The sequence below is a fragment of the Eucyclogobius newberryi genome, unplaced genomic scaffold (assembly GCF_026437365.1).
Source record: "Eucyclogobius newberryi isolate DKJ021-1_F unplaced genomic scaffold, fEucNew1.0.hap1 SCAF_7, whole genome shotgun sequence".
Classification (NCBI taxonomy): Eukaryota; Metazoa; Chordata; class Actinopteri; order Gobiiformes; family Gobiidae; genus Eucyclogobius; species Eucyclogobius newberryi.
The window spans coordinates 11,487,349-11,510,698 of record NW_027316389.1 but is presented as its reverse complement, the minus strand read 5'-3'; the positions used below and the strand labels follow the sequence as shown (position 1 = coordinate 11,510,698).

The 23,350-nt window shown below is 44.2% G+C and overlaps 2 protein-coding genes across 2 annotated transcripts; one reads left to right on the top strand and one right to left on the bottom strand.

Annotated features, from left to right (window-relative positions):
- Positions 1–14,859: 14,859 nt before the first annotated feature.
- On the bottom strand, positions 14,860–16,380 carry ascl1b (achaete-scute family bHLH transcription factor 1b). Its single transcript, XM_072435398.1, has one exon. The coding sequence runs from the start codon at positions 15,992–15,994 to the stop codon at positions 15,425–15,427; it is 570 nt and encodes a 189-aa protein (XP_072291499.1). The 5' UTR covers positions 15,995–16,380; the 3' UTR covers positions 14,860–15,424.
- Positions 16,381–19,088: 2,708 nt separating this feature from the next.
- Positions 19,089–23,339, top strand: irf7 (interferon regulatory factor 7). The gene is made up of 10 exons (XM_072435397.1): positions 19,089–19,178; positions 19,360–19,510; positions 20,110–20,281; positions 20,348–20,421; positions 20,550–20,601; positions 20,687–20,821; positions 20,906–21,105; positions 21,865–22,066; positions 22,147–22,262; positions 22,873–23,339. The coding sequence occupies exons 1-10, from the start codon at positions 19,171–19,173 to the stop codon at positions 23,041–23,043; spliced, it is 1,281 nt and encodes a 426-aa protein (XP_072291498.1). The 5' UTR covers positions 19,089–19,170; the 3' UTR covers positions 23,044–23,339.
- The last annotated feature ends 11 nt before the right edge of the window (positions 23,340–23,350 follow it).

Here is a 23,350-nt window from a genome sequence, read left to right as displayed (position 1 = left end):
GAGCTGGTGCTATAGTGCTGTAGCGCTTGGGCTTTAATACCAAAAAGCTTGTTTGACACAATCTGCCCTAAACGATCATAGAGCTGCTGATACGTGGTGAAACAACCCAATAAACTGCTGGGTCACTACTGGTAAATATATCTATCATTCTAGTGTCAGAATACTTTGGAATTAACACTAAATCTAGCCTCCTAAATTAAAGTTTATTTGAGTGTGGCAGCCTGGACGACAACTCTGCATCAGACGGTAGTGGATAATAATTAGGCGTGAGAGAACACATATTCAGGTTTGTAGTGATGAGGTAACATGGTAAAACGCCCAACAAAGTCAATGTGTTGTGAAGTACAAAGAGGATGAAAGCAGCCTTGGATGAGTGACAAAGGGCTACAAACACAAAAGCATCAGATCTGCCTTAAGACAGACACATCATGTACTTCAAAGTTAAAGGATTATACTGTTAATCTGGGGTTTGAATGACAGGAATCGTGTGTCCCGTGCACAATAACGGTCTAAACGTGGAGAAAAGAGAGCACACATTGAAGTGAAAGGACATGCTTATAAATATTGACATAGTCTGTTGCCTGAAACAATTTTGTGGCGTGCCCATTATTCAAAAAGGAGCAAGGTGAAGACAGGTAAAAACAGACCACCGAGGACAGAAAATCTCCAACATCCAAGGGTACGTTCTGACTACTTCTGTCTACCATATATTGTAGCAAGTATACTTTAGTAAACTGTCACTGAACATCCAGAACGCAGCATGACAAATCCGTGCAACAAGACTAAAGCCGTGTTGTGGTAGTGCCCTGGTCGGTCATAGTTCAGTCTGACAGTAATTGGGATGAGTTGTTACATCAGGGCCTTCGGGACAACTCGGCTGTACCTGTGCCACTGTCAGGGGAGGTCAAATCCACAAATGCATTTTAGAACGCTCCAAAAATAAACATTCTGGTGTCAGGTCCAGTTCCATCAGACACCGTAAGGAATGTTTACGGGAAACCAGTTATTCCAAAGTAAGATGGATTCTTGCAATGATTTTGAGTTCACAAATGCTTGGATCGCTCAATCTGCTACGATTTAGCAAATCTACCAGTGGATTTGCCCGATCAGATCAGTTGGAAGCCAAAAAAAAACCCACAATAAACAACTGTGCTAACAGACCTCCACAGGCTTCAATTGTGTCTACCTTAGCAGAAATATTGACTACTTTGTTTGGTTAAAAAAGGGGGAAACGTTGGCGCAATAAAAAGCTCAAAATAAAGCACTTTGAGAATGTTAATAGGAGCTATAGAGTCAAATCCAAGGAATTGTGATAATTATATGTGTGCCTGCAAACAATTTCAGATAGTTGCAACTGTTGTTCCTTATCTGTACACTGTTAATGTGAACCAAACGTCGCTTTTATGATGTAAATAAATCACTCTCCCTTTCACCATTTTTCACAATGTGCAATTCCCTTTGATAGCTTTTACAGCATTCTTTTAAAAGAACGTTAATGCTGCGTAATTACTTTTCTTACCCATGTGTGACCCCTCTGCCTCACAGTGTGCACCAGGGCTGTTTGCTTACTTATCTCCAAGCACTGCAATTAACAGGGACACGCACCACTCAGAAGCTGCCCACACAGCAGGATTGCAGAGTAGGCAGTAGATAGGGGCTGTTAGAAGGACAATGGACGTCATGTAGGCACATACTGGGACACCAGATAAAAACAGATAGGGAAGATGTGAAAGACCTCCTACTTAGAGACCTGAACATTAGGGAACCCTTCAAACCTTGCATTATTTATTATCTGTCTTCAGTCAATCTGGACATACTTTGGCCTGGTCAAGTTGTTCTGGTTTGGGTTAAGGAATGGGCCTGATATCTAATTCAAGTTAGACAAATAGCTCGACGAGTCATGCAGCGTCTGCAGCGATGCGGTCGCTGCATCGGACTGTTGTGGTAAAGAAGGAGCTGAGTCGAAAGACAAAACTCTCGATTTGCCGGTCGGTCTACGTTCCTACCCTCACCTATGGTCATGAGCTTTGGGTAACGACCGAAAGATTGTGGATACAAAATGAGTTTCCTCTGCAGAGTGGCTGGGAGCTCCCTTAGAGAAACGGTGAGGAGCTCAGTCACCCGGATGGAGCTCGGAGTAGAGCCGCTGCTCCTCAACGTTGAGAGGAGCCAGCTGAGGTGGCTCGGGCATCTGTTCCGGATGCCTCCTGGGCGCCTCCCTGGGGAGGTGTCTCGAGCATTTCCCACCAGGAAGAGGCCCCGGGGAAGACCCAGGACACGCTGGAGGGACTATGTCTCTCGGCTGGCCTGGGAACGCCTCTGAATCCCCCTGGAGGAGTTGGGGGAAGTGTCTGGGAAGAGGAAAGTCCAGAACTCCCTGCTTAGACTGCTGCCAAGAATATGGATGGATGACCTAATTTGTTGATAATTTGTAATAATGACCATAAAATCCTTCAGTATTTGAATCTGCCAGTGACAAAAGAACTAATGTGATCCTGCTATTAAGAAAATACAAACTTGGACCCACAAAGATACTGATAGAAAATCTATTTAATTTCAAATATAACAAAAATTAGAGTTTACTCCAAATGACTTTGTTTGATTTTAACATCTACATTAAAACATGCAAACTAGGCAAACAGTAGCGTTCAGGGATCATAGTTCAGTTTACCCATGCATTGGTTGAGGGATGGATAAAATGCATAGGACACATTTCTTAGCGGAACATTACAATTGTGATTAGCTCTTGCATTGAATTGTTTGTTTTCTGGGAGCAATGTAACCAACATGCCAACCACAACAACAACTGTCCTCTATTTACTACTGGACATCTCCAAATGGGATAACCCTACCATTCCACATTTAATCTCCATAATGTTTCTTGCCCACCTCACTCTAGCGTACAAAGCCGCGCTGATGAGCCTGACTTGAGCCCACTCTTCAGGACCAGTAATAATCTACCTTTAGGAGGCCTGAGAGGTCTGAAGTGAGCCGTAAGAACCCACTTTGTCAGCTTTAACCAGCGCGCAGAAAGAAAAAGTCATAATTATAGTGCTCTTTCTCTGGGGAGAATTTAAATAAAGCTTCCTGGACCTGGGCCCCTATAGACACACACATACACACTCTATTTTTTCCCCTTAAATAAAGAGCCACTAATCAATCAGGGGTTCCCTTAGCTGTGGCTGCCCCTTCTGAATGAATAGAGTGACAGCCCTCAACCTCCCCGCATTGTCAGACAGGACTGATTAGTGCTTGTGGCTGGCTACCTCCGCCACCCGCTCCAAAAGCCCAGAGGTTAAAGGGTCTCCATTTGAGATCGACGAGCTCTGAAAAACTTCTGGACACCTGCCTTTTTTTAAAGTGATGCTTGTCCCCGCTGCTCCTGTCCTCTCTGTTTTGTTCACGGTGCAATTTGAGGGAGAGCGCTCCAGGGATTGAAATGAAGGGTGTGTGGTTTAAGTTTTTTAAACTGGGGGTGGTGCTGGGGGGGCCGGGGGCGAAAGGAGGTGTTGGCAAAAGGCCCAAAGCTGGAACAAAGAGGGGACACTCTTTACATGCATAGCCAGACAGAGTGTGCAGGCCAGTGGTGAGCCAAATGTAAGGTATGAAAGCAGTGTAAGAGTCAAGGATGATCGACTACTAACTTGTTGTGTAAGGTCATCAAGACTGTCATCACGTTGGGCAAATTTTACTTACGCTATACATTGTTAATTTCAAAGAGTGCTGCACAATCAACTATATTATATACGCTGAAATTTTGGTTGAAGTTGTTAACAATTTGCACTTTGAAAAAATAATGTTATATTTTGTAAAATGTCTACTGTGATTGAGGTCCACAACGCAATATCTTGACGCAAGACAATAAACTAAGGGCAATCTGCGGCGTCAAAAGAATCATCGGGCCACCTTGTCGAGCACTAATGAATTGGACTGGCAATATGCTTATAAGCTGCTTAGGTTTTATTGTGTTTACCCTCAATATGGAACAGCGTGCCTGGAGTAAACGAAAGCTATCCCTTTGCAAACAGCCGCAAGATGAGCAAATAAAGGCAATGAGAGGCAAGGGGACAGGTGGATCCAGGCGACACAAGCAGAGCCCTGCACAGCTTGGTTGACATCAGGAACTATGTCATATGCGTGTAAGATGTACAACTTTTTACAGGTCTATATAAAGGTCCTATAAAGATCCTAGAAAGTTGAAATTAGTGGTCTTCAGAAAACAAAACGTTTTCTGAAATGTACATAAAAATAAATGTGAATAGCCTGGTCCCTTTTGTTTTCCACATCCCTTTTCTTTGCATCTTAACCATTAACTCTATTTAACTCTTCTAAACAAAGAAGATGCTCTCTCTGTCCTTTTTCCTGCAATTAGCTTCAACCTCCGCTTCGCTTCCACCACGCCAAAGAAACTAACCAATCCACTCTAAAACAAAAGTACACCCGTCAACAACAGGGCCACGAGGGCGGACCCCCACAACCAACCAATCAACCACCACCACCGACAACAGCAGCAGCAGTATTGCCCACTCCACTGCCTACCACTGGCGACTGGTAAATGCCACTTTGAATCCCTCGCCCCTTTCTCGACTGCCCCTTGAATGGATGTGTTAAGTATTGTGCTGTGTGGAGATGGGGGGGGGTGGAAGGCAAGGATCATAAAAAGCACACCCAGCCTTTGGCCAGATCAAAATAATTAACTGGGGAGGTCACAAGCTAATCAAATGAGAAAGGGCCTCGCTGAAAGGAGCCCTAAATGGTGCACGCTAATCCCTCCTTTACCTTGTCTTATATAGGAGTGAGGGAGGGAGGGGGCGTGGGGGGCAGGGTTGGGCACCGATGCGCCGAAAAGGTTGAAGGGCGATGGATTAGGTGCTGGTTGAGAAGTAAGGGATACTTGAATTTTTTTTTTTTTTGTACATATATTGTACATATATTGACTAGTCTGTTGGTTTAATTAGATTTTAGTCATTCAGAATTGTGTATTTATGTTGGCATGTGACATACTTTTTAATGTATTTTCTTTCTTTCTTTCTTTTTCATTTTTTTCATTGAGATTTTTAATAGCTACGATTAGACTGGTCCTGGATCCCCAGACCGGTTCATTTTGGGGCGTCTCGCTTCAGTTAATAGTTATGCTTATGTCACTCTACGACGTGTTTTGATGTCTCTTTATGAAATGTGTTCGCCATTAGGTTTGGATTTAGTTAGATGAGTTATGCACTGGAAATATAATATTTCCGGTCTTAATGCAAGTGCTATACGTCGATAAACAGGAAACAGCTGATGCTAATGTTAGTTAGCTTTGCTTTGCTAAGTTTGTCGGGTCAACAAATACACATATAATTACTGGAAATTTCACAAGTTCGAATCTGCATCTTCAAAATGGGCTTTTTTGCCATTTGTGCCATTTGTGTTCTATCTTGTCCAATCATCTTGTGCTAAAGAGTTCTGGGAGCCAAAAGTACGACTTGCAACCCCTTCTGGACCTCTTAATGTGCCAGTACGGTGGAGACGCTTTGGGACGGTCCCTATCATTCCAAAGTGAACCAGTTGAAACGTGGCTAATTATACTACTAAATGTAGCTTGAATGTCACCAAAACAAAGCTCTAACCAAATTGCTTTTATATTCCATGCTTTCACCTCCCAATACTTTTGGTTTTGAATAGAGTTGCTATTTTGGTGTCTTATATTCTCTCTTCCGTCTGTGTTGGTATGCAGCATACTCTCTAACTACAAGTGCCTTGGGATAAATTGTGGCTGGGTGAAGTGTCTTGCCCAATGACAAAACCATGCAAATAGTGAGGAATTGGATTTCCAGCTTTTGGGTGAGTTGGCATCCCAATCAACTGAGCTATTGTCTTTCAAGTGGACATACTGAGCTAACATTGCTGTACTTTATTTTATATGCTCCTTTGATTTGCCATTTTACAGAAATACAATATCCTTTCACCAATTCAATCATCCCATGACTCTCGAACCAACATCAATAGATTAAAACAGCTCAAGTCTGTGGTTTAACTTGTGTTTCTAACTTGTGTTCAGCCTAATCCAGCTTGTTCTTTCATGTCTTCAGCTTTCATGACCTGAAGCTAACGCACACCATTCTTCAACATCATAAAGCCAACTTTCCTATTGTGTAAAGCCAGATATTCACAAGATGCATAAAAGAAATATCTAAGTGTCCGCTTGTCTGTACACCTGAGACAATGGAAGAAAGAGGAGCACAGCTGAGGGCGATGCACGTCAAAAGCGCATGAATCCACTTTGTGACAGTGCGAACAGGTTCTCCGGGGGCACGCTGCGACCTGCACAGGGAGGGACAACAGAAACATGAGAAAAAGAACTTTGAAGTATGGTGACCTTTGACGCACAAATAGACAACTTTTAAGGGGACCAGGTCATGTTGAGTGAAGGAATGCACCTGATATAACTACAGACAAGCACGTTTTTAGAAAGAAAAATAAATGCTAAGAAGACAGAAACTGAAGATTGGAGCTGCTGCGCAATTATTATCATACATATAAAAAGGTCCAAAGGATTCTGACATAAATCTGTATGCCTTACTGTACTTTTGTTCCTTTTGTGTCCTATTAAAGTTCTTTTTTGACATTTTCAGAATCAGAAAAGGTTTATTGCCTTTGTCAATGAACAGAATTCACAAACATAGGAACTTGCTTTGGTGATTCGGTGCAACATAAAACAAGGAACAATGATAAAACAACCTATATAAGTCAAAAAGTAAAACAATTCAAATCTGCCATAGGATAAAAAATAAATAAATAGGCTATAAGATAAAATATAAAAATAAAAAATAGGCTTACTATGTACACAAATTCACAGTTGAATTTCCATATGTGGTGCAGAAAGGGAACAGTGCAATGGGTGATTTCATATTGTCCAATTGAAAGCCTTAAAAGTTAGTGTTAGCTTGGTGTTTGGCAAACAAACCCATGTCGCATCATTGTGTCATTGGTTCCATTTTTCAGAAAACATGCACATACTAACATTATGCAACAATTCAACAGGTCAGAAGAGAAAATGTGTTGGCTACAATTGGATAAATATTGTGTGGACGTTAGTATATCTTGTACTTCACTGTTTTTTGTACAATTTTACCATACCCACCCCACCTCTGTCTGAAAAACCTTCCGATAATACACAATGCTGCCTAATTTATTTGAATCCCTAAATTGTCCACTACTCTGCAGCCTTAATTCCCCACCACTCTCCCATCTCGGCACAGTCCACTCCAGCCCCGCACCATCATTACCGTCATCAGGCCCAAATAATCTCTGTAACACAGGAGTGCACCAGCATCTAGTTTAACCCAGCACAATTAGCACATCCGTTGGGTTGAATTACGATGTAAAACGAGAATGACGTGGACAAAAGAGGCAGTAGAGTTGTATTTGAAAAAAAAAAAAAAAAGTGGGGGTCTAAGAGTGAGAGAAAGGGAGAGAGAGGAGGAGAAGTAACAGGACAGGCAGAGATTAAAATTGTTTGAATCGAGTCCACGCTTGGCCCATTCATTCGGCTTTCTGCTTAAATCAGGCCTTTTGTCCGGACTGGCGTAAAGTAGTGTCAATCATCTCGACCTGGTTTTGTAGAATGGGGGAAATTTATTATGAATTTGCTCTTGCACATAATGAGGACTACCCCCTGCCTGCTCTGCACCCCTCCTCGCTACCAAACGCTCAACTAGGACCCCTCCACCGCCTATCGGAACAGTGCAATGGAGAGTGAAGTTAGCAATCTCAAGGCTACTCGCACCCTGGACCAACATCAAAGTGACAGAGACGTCCAATCAGATTTGTCTTACAGGCATTACATGATGAATATGGTGAGGCCGGCGTACAAAAGGGTCTTTGTGTCGCCCCCAGAGCCGAGACTATTCACAGCTCTGCTGCACCCAGCCAGAGTGGAAGTAAATGGCCAAAAGGGTCCCGGGCCAGAAAAAAAAGCACCCAAACTTGTATGACACAATGGAGCATGCAAATGAGTCGCCCCCGCCTCTGCACCCGTCCCTCCAACCCGCACGCTCTCCTCCACACATGAGTTCAGTTCTTTTGAAATGAGTCCGAGGTGCGACTTTAAAGTTTTGGGCTGCACAGAAAACCATCACTTTTTGTTCTATATGCAGTTGAAAAGGAGTAAGGTTTGACGGAAAGAAGGAGAAGAGAGGAATGACAGAGTGTTTTGTCCCTAAATTGATACGTCTGCGAGAGGCCTATCAGTGCGACCAGTGAAAAGTAGAGTTAGTTTAGCAAAACACCAGGCACGCACCCATTCAGTGTAGATCAGTGAGAGTACCAAGAGCGGGCAAAACAAAATACTTATTATCAAGCAAGTGCAGAGACCGGTAGAGGGGAGTAGAGCACAGCTCTGCTCTTTCAGAAAGAAATGTTTTCAAAGATAGCAAGGACACTGTTTGTTTGTTTGTTTGTTTGTATGTATTATTATATGTATAATATTGACATTGGAATTAATAACAGTAGTGCCAGTGAACGCATGCCCAAGAATTCCTTAAAATGAGTTTGTATTTCCTGAAGTCAACAAATAGTTGCTGCAAAGTGGGAGGACATTCATGCAAATAGAATCAAGCACTGAGCAAAGGATTTAGTACAAGGCCAAGAAGACCAACCAATCAACCAACAGGTCACTCTCAGGTCACTCTCAGGACACTCTCAGGACACTCTCAGGTCACTCTCAGGTCACTCTCAGGACACTCTCAGGTCACTCTCAGGTCACTCTCAGGTCACTCTCAGGACACTCTCAGGACCCTCTCAGGTCACTCTCAGGACACTCTCAGGACACTCTCAGGTCACTCTCAGGTCACTCTCAGGACACTCTCAGGTCACTCTCAGGTCACTCTCAGGACACTCTCAGGACACTCTCAGGTCACTCTCAGGTCACTCTCAGGACACTCTCAGGTCACTCTCAGGTCACTCTCAGGTCACTCTCAGGTCACTCTCAGGACACTCTCAGGTCACTCTCAGGTCACTCTCAGGACACTCTCAGGACACTCTCAGGACACTCTCAGGTCACTCTCAGGTCACTCTCAGGACACTCTCAGGACACTCTCAGGTCACTCTCAGGTCACTCTCAGGACACTCTCAGGTCACTCTCAGGTCACTCTCAGGACACTCTCAGGTCACTCGCAGGTCACTCTCAGTTCACTCTTATGTCACTCTCAGGTCACTCTCAGGTCACTCTCAGGTCACTCTCAGGACACTCTCAGTATACTCTCAGGTCACTCTCAGGTCACTCTCAGGACACTCTCAGGTCACTCTCAGGTCACTCTCAGGACACTCTCAGTACACTCTCAGGTCACTCTCAGGTCACTCTCAGGTCACTCTCAGGTCACTCTCAGGACACTGTCAGGTCACTCTCAGGTCACTCTCAGGACACTCTCAGTTCACTCTTATGTCACTCTCAGGTCACTCTCAGGTCACTCTCAGGTCACTCACTCTCAGGTCACTCTCAGGTCACTCTCAGGTCACTCTCAGGTCACTCCCAGGACACTCTCAGGTCACTCTCAGGACACTCTCAGGACACTCAGGTCACTCTCAGTTCACTCTCGGGTCACTCTCAGTTCACTTTCATGTCACTCTCAGGTCACTCTCAGGACACTCTCAGGTCACTCTCAGGACACTCTCAGGACACTCTCAGGTCACTCTCAGGTCACTCATTCTCAGGACACTCTCAGGACACTCTCAGGACACTCTCAGGTCACTCTCAGGTCACTCTCAGGTCACTCCCAGGACACTCTCAGGTCACTCTCAGGACACTCTCAGGTCACTCTCAGAACACTCTCAGGACACTCTCAGGTCACTCTCAGGACACTTTCAGGACACTCTCAGGTCACTCTCAGGTCACTCTCAGGTCACTCACTCTCAGGTCACTCTCAGGACACTCTCAGGTCACTCTCAGGTCACTCCCAGGACACTCTCAGGTCACTCTCAGGTCACTCTCAGGACACTCTCAGGAGACTCTCAGGACACCCTCGGGTCACTCTCAGGTCACTCTCAGGACACTCTCAGGACACTCTCAGGACACTCTCAGGTCACTCTCAGGTCACTCTCAGGACACTCTCAGGACACTCTCAGGTCACTCTCAGGACCCTCTCAGGTCACTCTCAGGACACTCTCAGGTCACTCTCAGGTCACTCTCAGGACACTCTCAGGTCACTCTCAGGTCACTCTCAGGACACTCTCAGGTCACTCTCAGGTCACTCTCAGGTCACTCTCAGGACACTCTCAGGTCACTCTCAGGACACTCTCAGGACACTCTCAGGACACTCTCAGGTCACTCTCAGGTCACTCTCAGGACACTCTCAGGACACTCTCAGGTCACTCTCAGGTCACTCTCAGGACACTCTCAGGACATTCTCAGGTCACTCTCAGGACCCTCTCAGGTCACTCTCAGGACACTCTCAGGACACTCTCAGGTCACTCTCAGGTCACTCTCAGGACACTCTCAGGTCACTCTCAGGTCACTCTCAGTTCACTCTTATGTCACTCTCAGGTCACTCTCAGGTCACTCTCAGGACACTCTCAGTATACTCTCAGGTCACTCTCAGGTCACTCTCAGGACACTCTCAGGTCACTCTCAGGTCACTCTCAGGTCACTCTCAGGACACTCTCAGGTCACTCTCAGGACACTCTCAGTACACTCTCAGGTCACTCTCAGGTCACTCTCAGGTCACTCTCAGGTCACTCTCAGGACACTGTCAGGTCACTCTCAGGTCACTCTCAGGACACTCTCAGTTCACTCTTATGTCACTCTCAGGTCACTCTCAGGTCACTCTCAGGTCACTCTCAGGTCACTCACTCTCAGGTCACTCTCAGGTCACTCTCAGGTCACTCTCAGGTCACTCCCAGGACACTCTCAGGTCACTCTCAGGACACTCTCAGGACACTCAGGTCACTCTCAGTTCACTCTCGGGTCACTCTCAGTTCACTTTCATGTCACTCTCAGGTCACTCTCAGGACACTCTCAGGTCACTCTCAGGACACTCTCAGGACACTCTCAGGTCACTCTCAGGTCACTCACTCTCAGGACACTCTCAGGACACTCTCAGGACACTCTCAGGTCACTCTCAGGTCACTCTCAGGTCACTCCCAGGACACTCTCAGGTCACTCTCAGGACACTCTCAGGTCACTCTCAGAACACTCTCAGGACACTCTCAGGTCACTCTCAGGACACTTTCAGGACACTCTCAGGTCACTCTCAGGTCACTCTCAGGTCACTCACTCTCAGGTCACTCTCAGGACACTCTCAGGTCACTCTCAGGTCACTCCCAGGACACTCTCAGGTCACTCTCAGGTCACTCTCAGGACACTCTCAGGAGACTCTCAGGACACCCTCTGGTCACTCTCAGGTCACTCTCAGGACACTCTCAGGACACCCTCGGGTCACTCTCAGGTCACTCTCAGGACACTCTCAGGTCACTCTCAGGTCACTCTCAGTTCACTCTCAGGTCACTCTCAGGTCACTCTCAGGACACTCTCAGGACACCCTCGGGTCACTCTCAGGTCACTCTCAGGACACTCTCAGGTCACTCTCAGGACACTCTCAGGAGACTCTCAGGACACCCTCGAGTCACTCTCAGGTCACTCTCAGGACACTCTCAGGACACTCTCATGTGGCCTGCACTAAGGAAATGCTTCAAACACATCATAAAGCAAAGCACAGCTCCATGATCTCCTGAGGTAGAAAAACACAAGTGAGGAGGTCATAATGATACAATCACATACATAAAACAATGCATTATTATACATATTTTATTTGCAAATGAAAAATATAAATCCATTTTAGAGACACATTTAGATTTGTGAGTGTCATGTGACCAGCCTCATCTGTTATCCATAAAGACACAGTGTGAAACCAGTATAACAGCCACTTCAGACGGAAACTGATGGAAACTTTAAACCAGAAAAAGGATAAGGGGATATGGAATAATTCATAATCTGTTATTCCTTGACATAATATAATTTCTAAATGTAAAAACGGAGTTTTATTATTAATTAAAGTTATTTTTTTATTATATAAAGTTATTTTTTACACTTTATAGTCCTGTTCTAGATAGTTTTACTGTGTAACAAAATTCGGCGTTAATGTGCATTATACAACAATGAATAATACTAAGAGCAAAATATATCAAATAAAAAGCATGCATAAAATTAAGAATTTTATAAAATAAGACATAGTCTGAGTATATACAGAACAACATTTACAGCTGGTCAGAGAATAGTGCAAATAGTTGTTGATTTATATCATTGTTAAAGTGACAGGGGTTATAAAGTGTTCATGAGTCCAACAGCAGAGGGAGTGAAACTTTTGTGACTGTAGGTTCTGGTCCGGATGGACCGTCGCTTTCCTGCCTCAGGGGAGTGGCTCAAATAGTCCATGTCCAGGGGGAGAAGGGTCAGCTGTGCTCTAACCTGCTATTTTTGTTTTACAATCAATTTATGTTTTGATAAAAAAGATCAGATAAAAGAATACCATAGGTGACATCAATATTATAAGGAAATCCAACATCTACCGTAATCACATTTATTAAATTGAAAACAACTTTCAGGACCAGACAGTCATTTTCTATTTCAACTTTTCTTATTTACAGCCCAACTGGGACTTGCTGAAAGTAAAATTCTTATTTTCTGGACAATATGAGGCTGTATAATCCCATTATAACATGTTATGCCCTAACCTGATGTGACATATATAACACAACAGATTTCAGACACTAGGGGGTGTGGTCCATTTAGTCTGTGTCATGCTTCCCATAATATTCCTTATAAGGATTTATGGGCTAACACCTCTGTAGGCACAACTTAAGGTTGAACCTATGAGGATAAATCCCACAACAATATTTCTGATGTAGAAGCCCTGACAATCCAGAATATCAATATAAATAAAACAGAAACTTAAGGAAAAAGTCTCAAACCACTTTATCAAACCCTTTATATTTAGGTCAAACAATGTATTAAATTGATTCACTCATTTGCCCTCATTATGATCAATTTTCCTCCTATAGATTCCATCTTCTATTCAAACATCAGATTACTTTATTTTTATGTCACTCTAGAAGATGAATTAGTTGTCTGGAGTGTGTCTCAATGGACATTTTAAAGTTGCAATGTTGTATTTTTTATTATATCTTATTCATACACGATAGTAACTATCACAAAGCCAGAGGTGTTTTTTAAATGAAATGTTGTGTCTCCATAAAACCTGCTGTTGCGGGTCATTGGCTGATAAACGTATTTTGCCTGTGATGTCAAAACTTGACAGGCTTGCTGAGCGTTTGGTATAAATATATCAGGTTCAGCATGAATGGAGAGTGGCCCTATTTCTGATGCAAAACAGCAATAAGAAGCCAAAGTGCACTCTGGTGGCTTGGCTCAGGGCAGCACATGACCTCTCCCCACTCTTTTCACCCCTCTGGCCAATTTAGCAAGGTTTGATTCATGCGTAAAAGGCGCACTCCAATTTCCATACCAGATCCATACATCATGACGCATGCGTAAATGAGGCGTATGCAATAGCTGTAGATGGCCGTAATTAACGCTGCCCATGGGCTTTGTCAGTGTGAAAATGACCCGTGGACATAATGACAAGGGCAAATTTATCCCCGTATAAACCGCGGCGCTTATTCATCTCCTGAACGCTCCTCTGCGCTATAGACTCTGGCCTCTGTCTGACTCCAAAGAACACAGAAAGCCCATTTCAACTTGGTTATAATGGAACAGCGGGGTAGAGGTCCACCAACATTGATTTGTCTTTTTGGAGATCCCTATGACGTATGTGAGTATAATGCCAGCCATAATTAATGTAATTTATCACAGATTTGAGAACGTCACTTGCTCATAGAGCGCGCACAAGTACGCGAGTCTCCAGCCAATGGGAAAGCAGGACGCTTTGTCAAAGAGCGCAGGCACGTGGCTCGTTCACACCTGCAGGCTGCAGCAGTGTGTCACCGAGACAAATACGTCAAGAAGAAAGAGCGCACTTGTGGCACACTTTCCGTAGCACCAACACACAGACACACACACACACACGCGCACACACACACACACGCACACGCACACACACACGCGCGCGCGCGCACACACACACACACACGCACATGCACACACACATTCCATTTACGAGCTTAATAACGTGCATTGAGATATATACGTGTTTAAATACATATTCTCTGTGATGCTGCTCTTGTCTAAGCCTTTTTGTATCAACTTGGAAGAGTGTTTGGCCTGTTTTCATTAGATAATATGCCATAATTCGCATGATGAGGTGAAAAGGGGTACAATGCCTCTCACAATGGGATGTTGTGCTCCCCATGCTACAGGGGGTGTGCTTTTTTATTATTATGCCATGACAAACACGGCCAGGGTTGCAAACAGCCATCAAGTGCTTTTTTAATTTTTTTTTTATTTTAGATTCATCAAAATCCACCAATAAGAATTTTAACCTCTGCCATTGTGCACCCGACTGTCCCCGGGCCGTATTTCAAAGTGTCTATGGCCTTTCAGAGTTGGTGAATTGCACCCCTTCCTCCTCCCCTTTCTCCCTCAAGGGCTTTTGGGTAAAAGCAGAGTAAGAAACAATGCAACGCATGAAACGTAATATTAATCTCACCGTCCCCAATGCGCACAAAGCGCTGGAGAAGCTGTGCGTCTCCAATGGTTATTGAGTGTTCAACCCAGCTGCGTAATTTACCCCGCGCACCCAAGCAACTCAGGAAAAGGTCATCTAGGGGCTCTGAATAGAAACGCACAGTTTGCTCAATTACCGTTACTAATACACCCCCTCTCCGACTGACCCTGATGTGAAAAAGCAACCCAGAACCACTGTGTTAATATAAATAGAGTCATTTTATTTATAACAAAATACACAAAATAGATCTGTTAAAATTGTTTACATAGGCTACAGCAGATGGAGAACAAGTGCATACATTAAAGAGTATCTCCGTACCACCTATTTAAAAACTACAGTCTGTCACAGGTAGTAGCTGTATTATTGCTGTTTTGTCACTCACTGGCCACTGACAGCCAGCTCTCAGCACGCGCACCAACGACAGTGACAACCTCGTGTCATGTATAAAAATAAGTCCTCGTGTTAAAGAGTCTTTATGATACAAGTTTGATGTACATCACTTAAGAGTGCATCATCTTTGTTTTATCTCCGTCCCACTGACGCTGAAGAAGATGTCCAAGACTCTGCGTAAAGTCCAGCTCCAGCACGTCTCTGCAGAGCCCGCTGCTGCGTGTGGTAATTGCACTTTTGTCAAACACCGTCCCGCGTCATCAGCTTACTCCCTCTGCAACAAGCTCAGCTTGTCTGTTGCTCCAGGAGGTCTCAGACTGTCCCTGCGCAGAGGGACTGCTATGTGCCACAGTCTTCACAAGACCAACAGGCGCTCAGTATCTGTCAAACCAGGTGGTAAAGTCCAGCAGTTCTTGTTCCTCGGAGCTCAACGGCTCATAGCTGCCTTCATCTGAAGAGTACGTGGAATGCGGTGACTCGGGGTCCGCGGAGTAACTGTTGGACAAAGTTGGCGAGGGCAGCCCGCACTGGAAGGCGGCGGATACTGCATCATGCTCGTCCAGGAGCTGCTGGAGCGCCCTGATGTACTCCACTGCGGACCGGAGTGTCTCAACTTTGCTCATCTTCTTGTTGGCAGCGCCATTCGGGACGTGCTGGCGTAGCGTCTGGAAGCCCATGTTGACCTGCTTGACCCGGTTCCGCTCGCGCTCGTTGCGACGGGCCACTGCCACGGGCTGCTGCTGCGGGATGGAGTAGCCCAGACCGTTGAAGCTCAGGCGCCGCTTGCAGCGCAGGAGCTCGGGCGAGCTGGAGCGCTGTCTCTTCAGCACCTTGTTCTTGCTCTGGAAGCCGGGCACAGTGGCACCGGCGGTGGGCTCTTGTGCCTCGGTGTGTAGGGTAAGTCCAAAGGTGAAGGCACCCTGTGTGCTGCTGCTGGTGTCCATTTCATACAGCGGGGCAAGTGATGCGTGCAGTGAATGGACACAGGGAGAGGCAGAACTGGCAGTGAACAGCTCTCGTGTCCTTCGCGTGGGGACCGTGTGGCTAACTCCAAGTCTCTCTTGACTGCTTACTCCACGAGCCGATCTGACCCAAACTTTGGCAGCACTCCTCTTTTTCAACACGCGCCCCGCACACACCCCACCCACCCCTTTTCTTTTGCACTTTTTTGGGACGCACGCTCTGCGCCGAGGCCCCGCCCCGGCTGTGTGATTCTTGCGCTCGCCGACTCCCCCGGGCCAGGCGCGTGGCTCCGGTAGCTCAATAAACAATCCCGAGCTTTCACTGCGCCGGGAGCACGCGCTGAGCTCATTTACATTCCAATGTCCAAAACTTGCAGAGCCATTGGTGGATTTAAACGGCCTGCCACCGAGCGAAGAGAAAGACGCGTAAGGAGAGGCAGAAGAAGAAGAAAAAAGAAGGGGAAAGAAGAAAAAAAAGGGGATAGAATAGAATAGAAAAGTGAATGGGTTGGTTTTTGAAATGCCTTTTGAATTTGACAATGTACCCCTGGCATATCTTCAAATTGCCAGTGTCCCCCCTCAGCAATTGCACTCCTCCAACTCTTTACACTCACAAATACCACGGACACCACGCGCTGTATCCCGGCTACAAACACTTTGTATAATAAGCGTGTCTGCCGCACAATCACGGCCTATCAGAGCGCGCTGAGGTGGGACGCCATTCATTGGAAAGTAAATATGCTGGTTCTGATATGAGCGCGCGGGGATTTCATAGTCCACTTTGCAAGATGCTGCCAGAGTTAAACGCGCACTGACCCCGACTCGTGTATATGTCATGTGAAGCTGGGTTGGTCTGAAAACATACGTGTTAAAGACGTGCATATGTTATGAAATGTAAGATAGCTCATATGAGACTTACTGACCAATAGGCTATGGTCTCTGTCCACACAAACGTGGTGCTGAAGTTGAATTGTGAATGGTGACCAGGGGGAGGGGGGGAGGATCGGAGCCGTGTGCACAAAATAACTGGTCTCGCGAGCTGCTTATAGAAATATGAAACACTTGCGCTCTCTGCTGGTGAAAAGCAGTCATTACAACCCAAAACAAGCTCGAGTCTGATTTATATTACGAGCAGGTTGAGATGAAAGTAGAAAAAACAGTTTGTATTGAACCATGGTATTTTGACCACCCACAACCATAATATGCAAATCAGGTGTCGCTGGTTCATTCCTGAAATGCTTTCATTTTTGGCTCTTGAGTAGAACTAAAGAAGTCACATTTGGCTTTGTCACACTTGGCATATCAAGTGTTATGTTGCAATAGAGCACAAATCAATGATCAGTCCACTGTTGGAAATATAGGCAACAACAACAGCCGTTCTTCTGTTTGGCCAGCAGAGGACGCAAAACATCATCAAACGTATTTCAGTGATTCTGACATGATGGCATTGACTTTGTATATTTTTTTATAAGGGAATTCCCATTCGAATTTGTTGGCACAACATAGTTTCTTACACAAGTGCCTCCAAGTGACAGTTTGGGTTTCACTATAGGCTACAACAATAAGATCTTTGAAATACTATTTTAAAATCCCTGTCTTAGTCATCACAGAGGCTGTGTCTGATCAGAATCAAACTGTTTATTTGCAACACTTAGCCCATAGACAAGCTGTCATAAACCTCAAAGTTTGTTTAAATAATGATAATCATAATCATATAAAATTAAGTTATAATAATTCAATCAACAAGTTACGATAATATGTAATTATACACGGGAAGGGTGAAGTGCCTTGCTCAATGACTCTGCAGTGGGCGTCACAATGCCAGGCTTTTGGTTATGGACACTCATCGTTTATTCCACAGACGTGTCTAAACCCTGTAATACTTATATGGACTTCCGTGTTTGTCCATGAGAATGGAAGTGAGTGTCTTCCTCAGACTGTAAAGACCTCAATATGACCGAGCTACTTCCATTAGTCCTGAAAAGAGAAGTGCTTTAGCAGGGCTTGTCTCATTTCCCTGTCCAAGCCACGCAATGTATGTAAATTATTTCTGATTTATTCCTTAAAATACACCAGTGACAACCATGTAGCCTGTGGTGTACTGACACAGACTTTGAACTTTTAGAGTTTATTGACCTTAAGCTCATAATAATAGCATGAATAAACAAACAAACAAACAAATTAAGCTAAAAATGGGTCAGGACACCGCGGTTAAGTGCATGGTCTGACATTTATGAGGCGATGTTAATTTGGCCCGCACAAGAAAAGCTCTTGAGCATTTTGCCTTCATTACGGTAATCGGTCTTCCGGCTGACTCCCCGTTAAAAGTTAAATCCAACAACAACAAACAAATTAATGGAGAGTGAAATGAAATTTAGACAAATATACTACATATTCTTATAAAACAACTTTTTTTTTATTATCTTAATAGTCAAATATGCATTGTTCAGATGTGGTTATTAGCCAAAATAATTAGTACCACTGCTGTTATTACACATCCTAAAACAACTTGTTAGAATGAATGCAAGCTGGCCGTGCAATGTGGTTTTTAGATGAAAAGGGGAAACACAGAGACAACGTTAAACCTAGAGTAAAGTCCTGATCAAGGATTTCCCCAGTGCACTCTCAGGCAAGCTATTTTTATGATCATTTAACTGCTTTGTAACACCTGCGGGATTCTAGTTGACTAAGCTGACGGCATTGGTGATTGTGTGTGAGTAGAATAAAGGTACATTTATGACACTATAGTAGTAAAATAAATTACAGGGCTCGTAAATCGTTGATGTTGTGATGTATAGGGCACTTTAGGACAGACAGGTCAAAGTACACAAAAGCCAGAACCGTTCACACACAACCGAGTGTTGTGTGTGAATCTGTGCTTGGTTATTGCTTTTTAATGGAGTGATGAAACGGGAAGGAGCCAGTGTTTGCCTTCACACTTTCAGTTTCAATTTACTATTTTCTACAGTCAGCCGAAACCACTAGAGCGCGCGCGCCCGGGGTGCGGTGGTATGAGGAAGTGAGGCTCCCGTCGACCAATCACAGTCGTCCAGACGCGCACAACAGCGTCACGAGCCTTGCGTCAGAGACACCCCTTTAAATAAGACACTCGGGAAGACGACTGGAGAGGACAGTAGCTGCAAAGGACCAAATAAGAGATGCAAAGGTAGGAGACGTGTGGCTGGTGTTTGAAAGAAAGGGACGAGTGAGGTCTTTGTCTTAGGTCTTAGTTTATTATTGTTGGAATGGAATGTTACGATTGTTTTGATGTCATTATGTTAGAAAATCGCATTATTTTCTTATTCCTGCAGCTTAAGTTTGTCTTTTACTTCCTTCTTCCTCCTCAGTCCAAAGCCACAGTTTGCCCACTGGCTCATCGAGCAGGTGCGGACGGGCCAATACACTGGACTCCACTATGTTGGCCCCAACAGGTTCAGAGTCCCCTGGAAACACAACTCCAGGAAAGATTGCAACGATGAAGACTGGAAAACATTCAAGGTAGTTGCTGGAATCGGTGGCATTAGGAAAGCAGAAAGATTACGAATAAAGACTGGCTAAAAACATAAGATAGTATGCAGTCAAAGCAGCCACAGTGACGTGATCATATAAACTATAAGAGTGGTGCATAGGCCGAGTGGTCTCATTATTCTGTCCTTGGATGTGAGCACCATGCGTAACATGGCCAATGGCTCATGTAATGTGCTCTATAACTGGAAGATCAATGAATAACTTGATAACTTTCCGAGGCTACTGTAAAAGCATTCTCAAGAAGAACTTGCAGTGGCTGTATAGGTGATTGACACATAATGGCATTGCAATGCATTCAATTTATACAGCATTTTTGGACACTCAAGGTGCTCTACATTGCATTATTCTTTCATTCCACACCCAGGGATGGTAAGCTTCTGTAGCCACAGCTGCCTTGACAGACGCGCTCGTGCCAATCTGCACAAGTCATCCTCTCAACCTGGAATAACTCACACACTTTCATATATAGTGGAGGAAGTGACTTGTACAAGGACACAACGTTAGCTCTGGTCAAAGCTGGAGAGAGGATTATCACTACTATAATAGACTGTCGCTTTTCTGTCTGACAGGCCTGGGCAGTGGCTAGTGGTAAAATCAACGAGTTCCCAAACGACAAGGCACGGTGGAAAACCAACTTTCGCTGTGCTCTCAACAACCTTCGAGGTCGATTCAAGCTGGTCGAAAACAACTCCAAGAACACAGATGATCCTCACAAGATCTACGAGATTATTGGCACTGACGGTAAGTAAGTCCCATGGGTCAAAACGTTTTCACTGAATGATACTAAAGTCATGTCGATGGATTTAGGTCTTCTTATGCAGAACTCACAGGAAGACTCTGATTTGACTCCCGACATCTACTGCTCCCCCACTGGCTGTGAGGTAGGCACTCACACTTTCACTTCCGCTGGCACTCACAATAGGAGCTGGGTGATTCAGGGGATTCCTTTCATGTTCATAATTGTGCAAGAGTCTATTCATTAAAATAATGCCGATGCTTTCTTTTTCAGATAAATCTTCTGAACACTTTTAAGGCATTGGATATCAGCAGCAACATGGCCGGTGCGACTCACTTATCTGTGCCGATTGTTCACTGTGGGTTTTATTGAGTGCGTGGCATTAATAACCTGCTGCATTTTTTTTGTAGCAGGAGAAAATATCTGGGTCAATGACGATTACATCATTCCTCAGTCAAATCCTGCTGTTGCTGTTCCGAACTATCCTGCGCCAGCCCCTGCAAATAACATTGAAATTAGACCTGAGCCCAATTGTTATTTTGAACGTAAGTAATGAAATTAATTTATCATTGCAACTGTTCCTTGTCACTACAGTATGTACATCATTGCACTTTGTTTTGTTTTTTCAGCACTGCCCCCTCAATATCAACCACAGCTTCCATTGTATGACCTCGAGATATCCATTTTCTACAGGAAAAGAGAAATGCTAAAGGAGACCATCATAAACTGTCAACTTCTACAACTGCATTACCCACAAGAGACTCAGGAGCCCGATGTCAATCATACAATCTGCTTCCCAGCTACCGACAAACTCAAAGACCACAAACAGGTATTATGACATTACTATATCAGTCATAAAGTTGGTCACCTACAGGTTGAATGATTAAGTAAATAGAGTTTCACTGTTGTGGTCATAGTGACAAACATCATAAATGAGTGTTCAATCTTCCTTCTCACAGTAATCATAAAACAAACAGATACTGTGACATCCCTATATCCCAATGTTGAATCAACCTCTCGTGACGAACAACCGAAGTCCAGACTTGAGAAGTTTCAATGCAAAATAGAGTCTTTATTGATGAGCCACACAAGATGACAGAACACCAACAAGACCCGGACAGTTTCTGCAGGAAAAAGCCGCTGCTCCGACATTTATACGCCATTATATGCCCTCTTGGTTAATGAATACTGGGCCCAGACACGCCCCTCGTAAGATAACCTTATCCTCGAGACTCCTTAGAGATGGGCACGTTTGCTGTTGTTCTGGTTTTCCCCTTGTTAAGCTCCACCTCTGTCGACTGACCTCACCACTGCAGCTCCACAATATGAACTCAACTCAGCTTGTATTGTGACCGTGAGTTCACCCCGCTGGTCATGTCTAGTCTATAACATTTCCCTTGTGGCAGCCCCAGGTGGCATCTTATAGTAGTTTTCAAACTGTGAGATATAGATATAGAAGACTTGCCTACTGCATGAACTATAATGCACAATTACCCTCGATGTTACACACTAATGTTATTATAATGCTTCATACATTTGTGAGGCTTTTGGAAATGCTTCATCACAATTCTGAACTTGTTTTGTTTAGATTGATTTCACCAATCGCATCCTGAACAGCATCCAGAGAGGCCTACTGCTGAAAGTGACAGAGGAAGGTATTTTTGCCTGCAGACAGGACAGGTGCCATGTGTTCGCAAGCACCAGTGATGTGAATGTGGCTCAACCAAACCCCGAGAAACTGCCCCTGAACACGTGGGTGCCGCTACTGAGCTTTGGCAACTTTTTACACGGTAAGGGCAAATAACCATAAAACTAGAGGCAGAAATATTTAGTTTAATTGTAAATAAAATTAACTTTTTACATTCCTCAGAGCTGAAAAACTACAGCGAAACCAACTGCCGCTCACCAGAATACACCATCAACATGTGTTTTGGGGAGAAATTTCCAGATGGCAAAGCTTTGGAGAGCAAACTTATTGCTGTAAAGGTACTATTTTTTTTTTTCCACTTTAAAAGGTGCACTATGCAACATTTCTCTTGGATGGTTCACCGTGTTGATCTGCATAAAGATGTCTTCGAATTGGCTCGCTCTCTTTTACGGTATAGCGTAAAAAATACTTGTATGAAGTGCACACTTCACACTTCATACTGTATGAAGACGTACAACTACAGTAGGTAGTGGTAAATGTACCTTTTCAGTTGGCTGCCGACCGCCATTAAAAGTAACACAACATGTCTTTGCATTACCTTGAATTAAACTTATCCATCTCCAAAAAAGACAAGCAGGTGACCCCAACAGGCCAAGTTGTACAGGTTAGATCTGCAAATGGGCAAGCCTCCTCACAGTGAGAATTCATGTTTTTCAGGGTATTTTTATAGCAATATAAACACATGTTGAGTACATGTTAAGTTTTAGATCATATTTTGCCTGGAACATTTTAAGACTCAAATGAAGAGAACCTTACTTTGTCCCACAATGGGGCAATTCCAGTGTCCCAACGCTCACTTCAAGAACAGCAGGAAAATTGAAAAACATCTGAATGGAGAGCAGCAAGTAGTGAAATTCCTGCCTCATTCTCTTCATGCTTTTGTCGTAGGTGACCCCACTGATCTGCAGGCAATTGCACGAGCATGCTCAAATGAGCGGGGCGTCGTCTCTTCAAAGCTCTAACATCAGCCTGCAGACTTCGTGCAACAGTCTGATGGACCTCATCAACAGCGTCATCGGCCTGCCCACCATGGAGGATCCCGTTAACATGATCCAATAACCACAATAATACTTACAACTCCATAGATGACGTTAGCACTTGACATTTCTTGCAAGAGTTTATAGCACTACACTGTTTGAAAAGGTTTTCACTAAAAATGCGCTATGGTTTTAAAGGTCTAAATGGGTGTGGAATATTTATATGCCGCTCCCGTATGGGAGCCGCAACAGCAAACAAAGCTTTTAGCAGACCAACATAGGCATAAACAATAAATCAAATGTACAAATTAAATGGGTTATCTGTACTGTGTTTGTTATAGTTACATTTAAATGTTTGTTTTTATATACTTTGTAACTTTTCTAGCCTT

Excerpts from the sequence above, each read along its gene's own strand:
- ascl1b (XM_072435398.1), bottom strand. The coding sequence starts at position 15,994 with ATGGACACCAGCAGCAGCACACAGGGTGCCTTCACCTTTGGACTTACC.
- irf7 (XM_072435397.1), top strand. Across the intron at positions 20,282-20,347 it reads CGAGATTATTGGCACTGACG|GTCTTCTTATGCAGAACTCA; the intron begins GTAAGTAAGTCC and ends CGATGGATTTAG. Across the intron at positions 20,422-20,549 it reads GCTCCCCCACTGGCTGTGAG|ATAAATCTTCTGAACACTTT; the intron begins GTAGGCACTCAC and ends TTTCTTTTTCAG.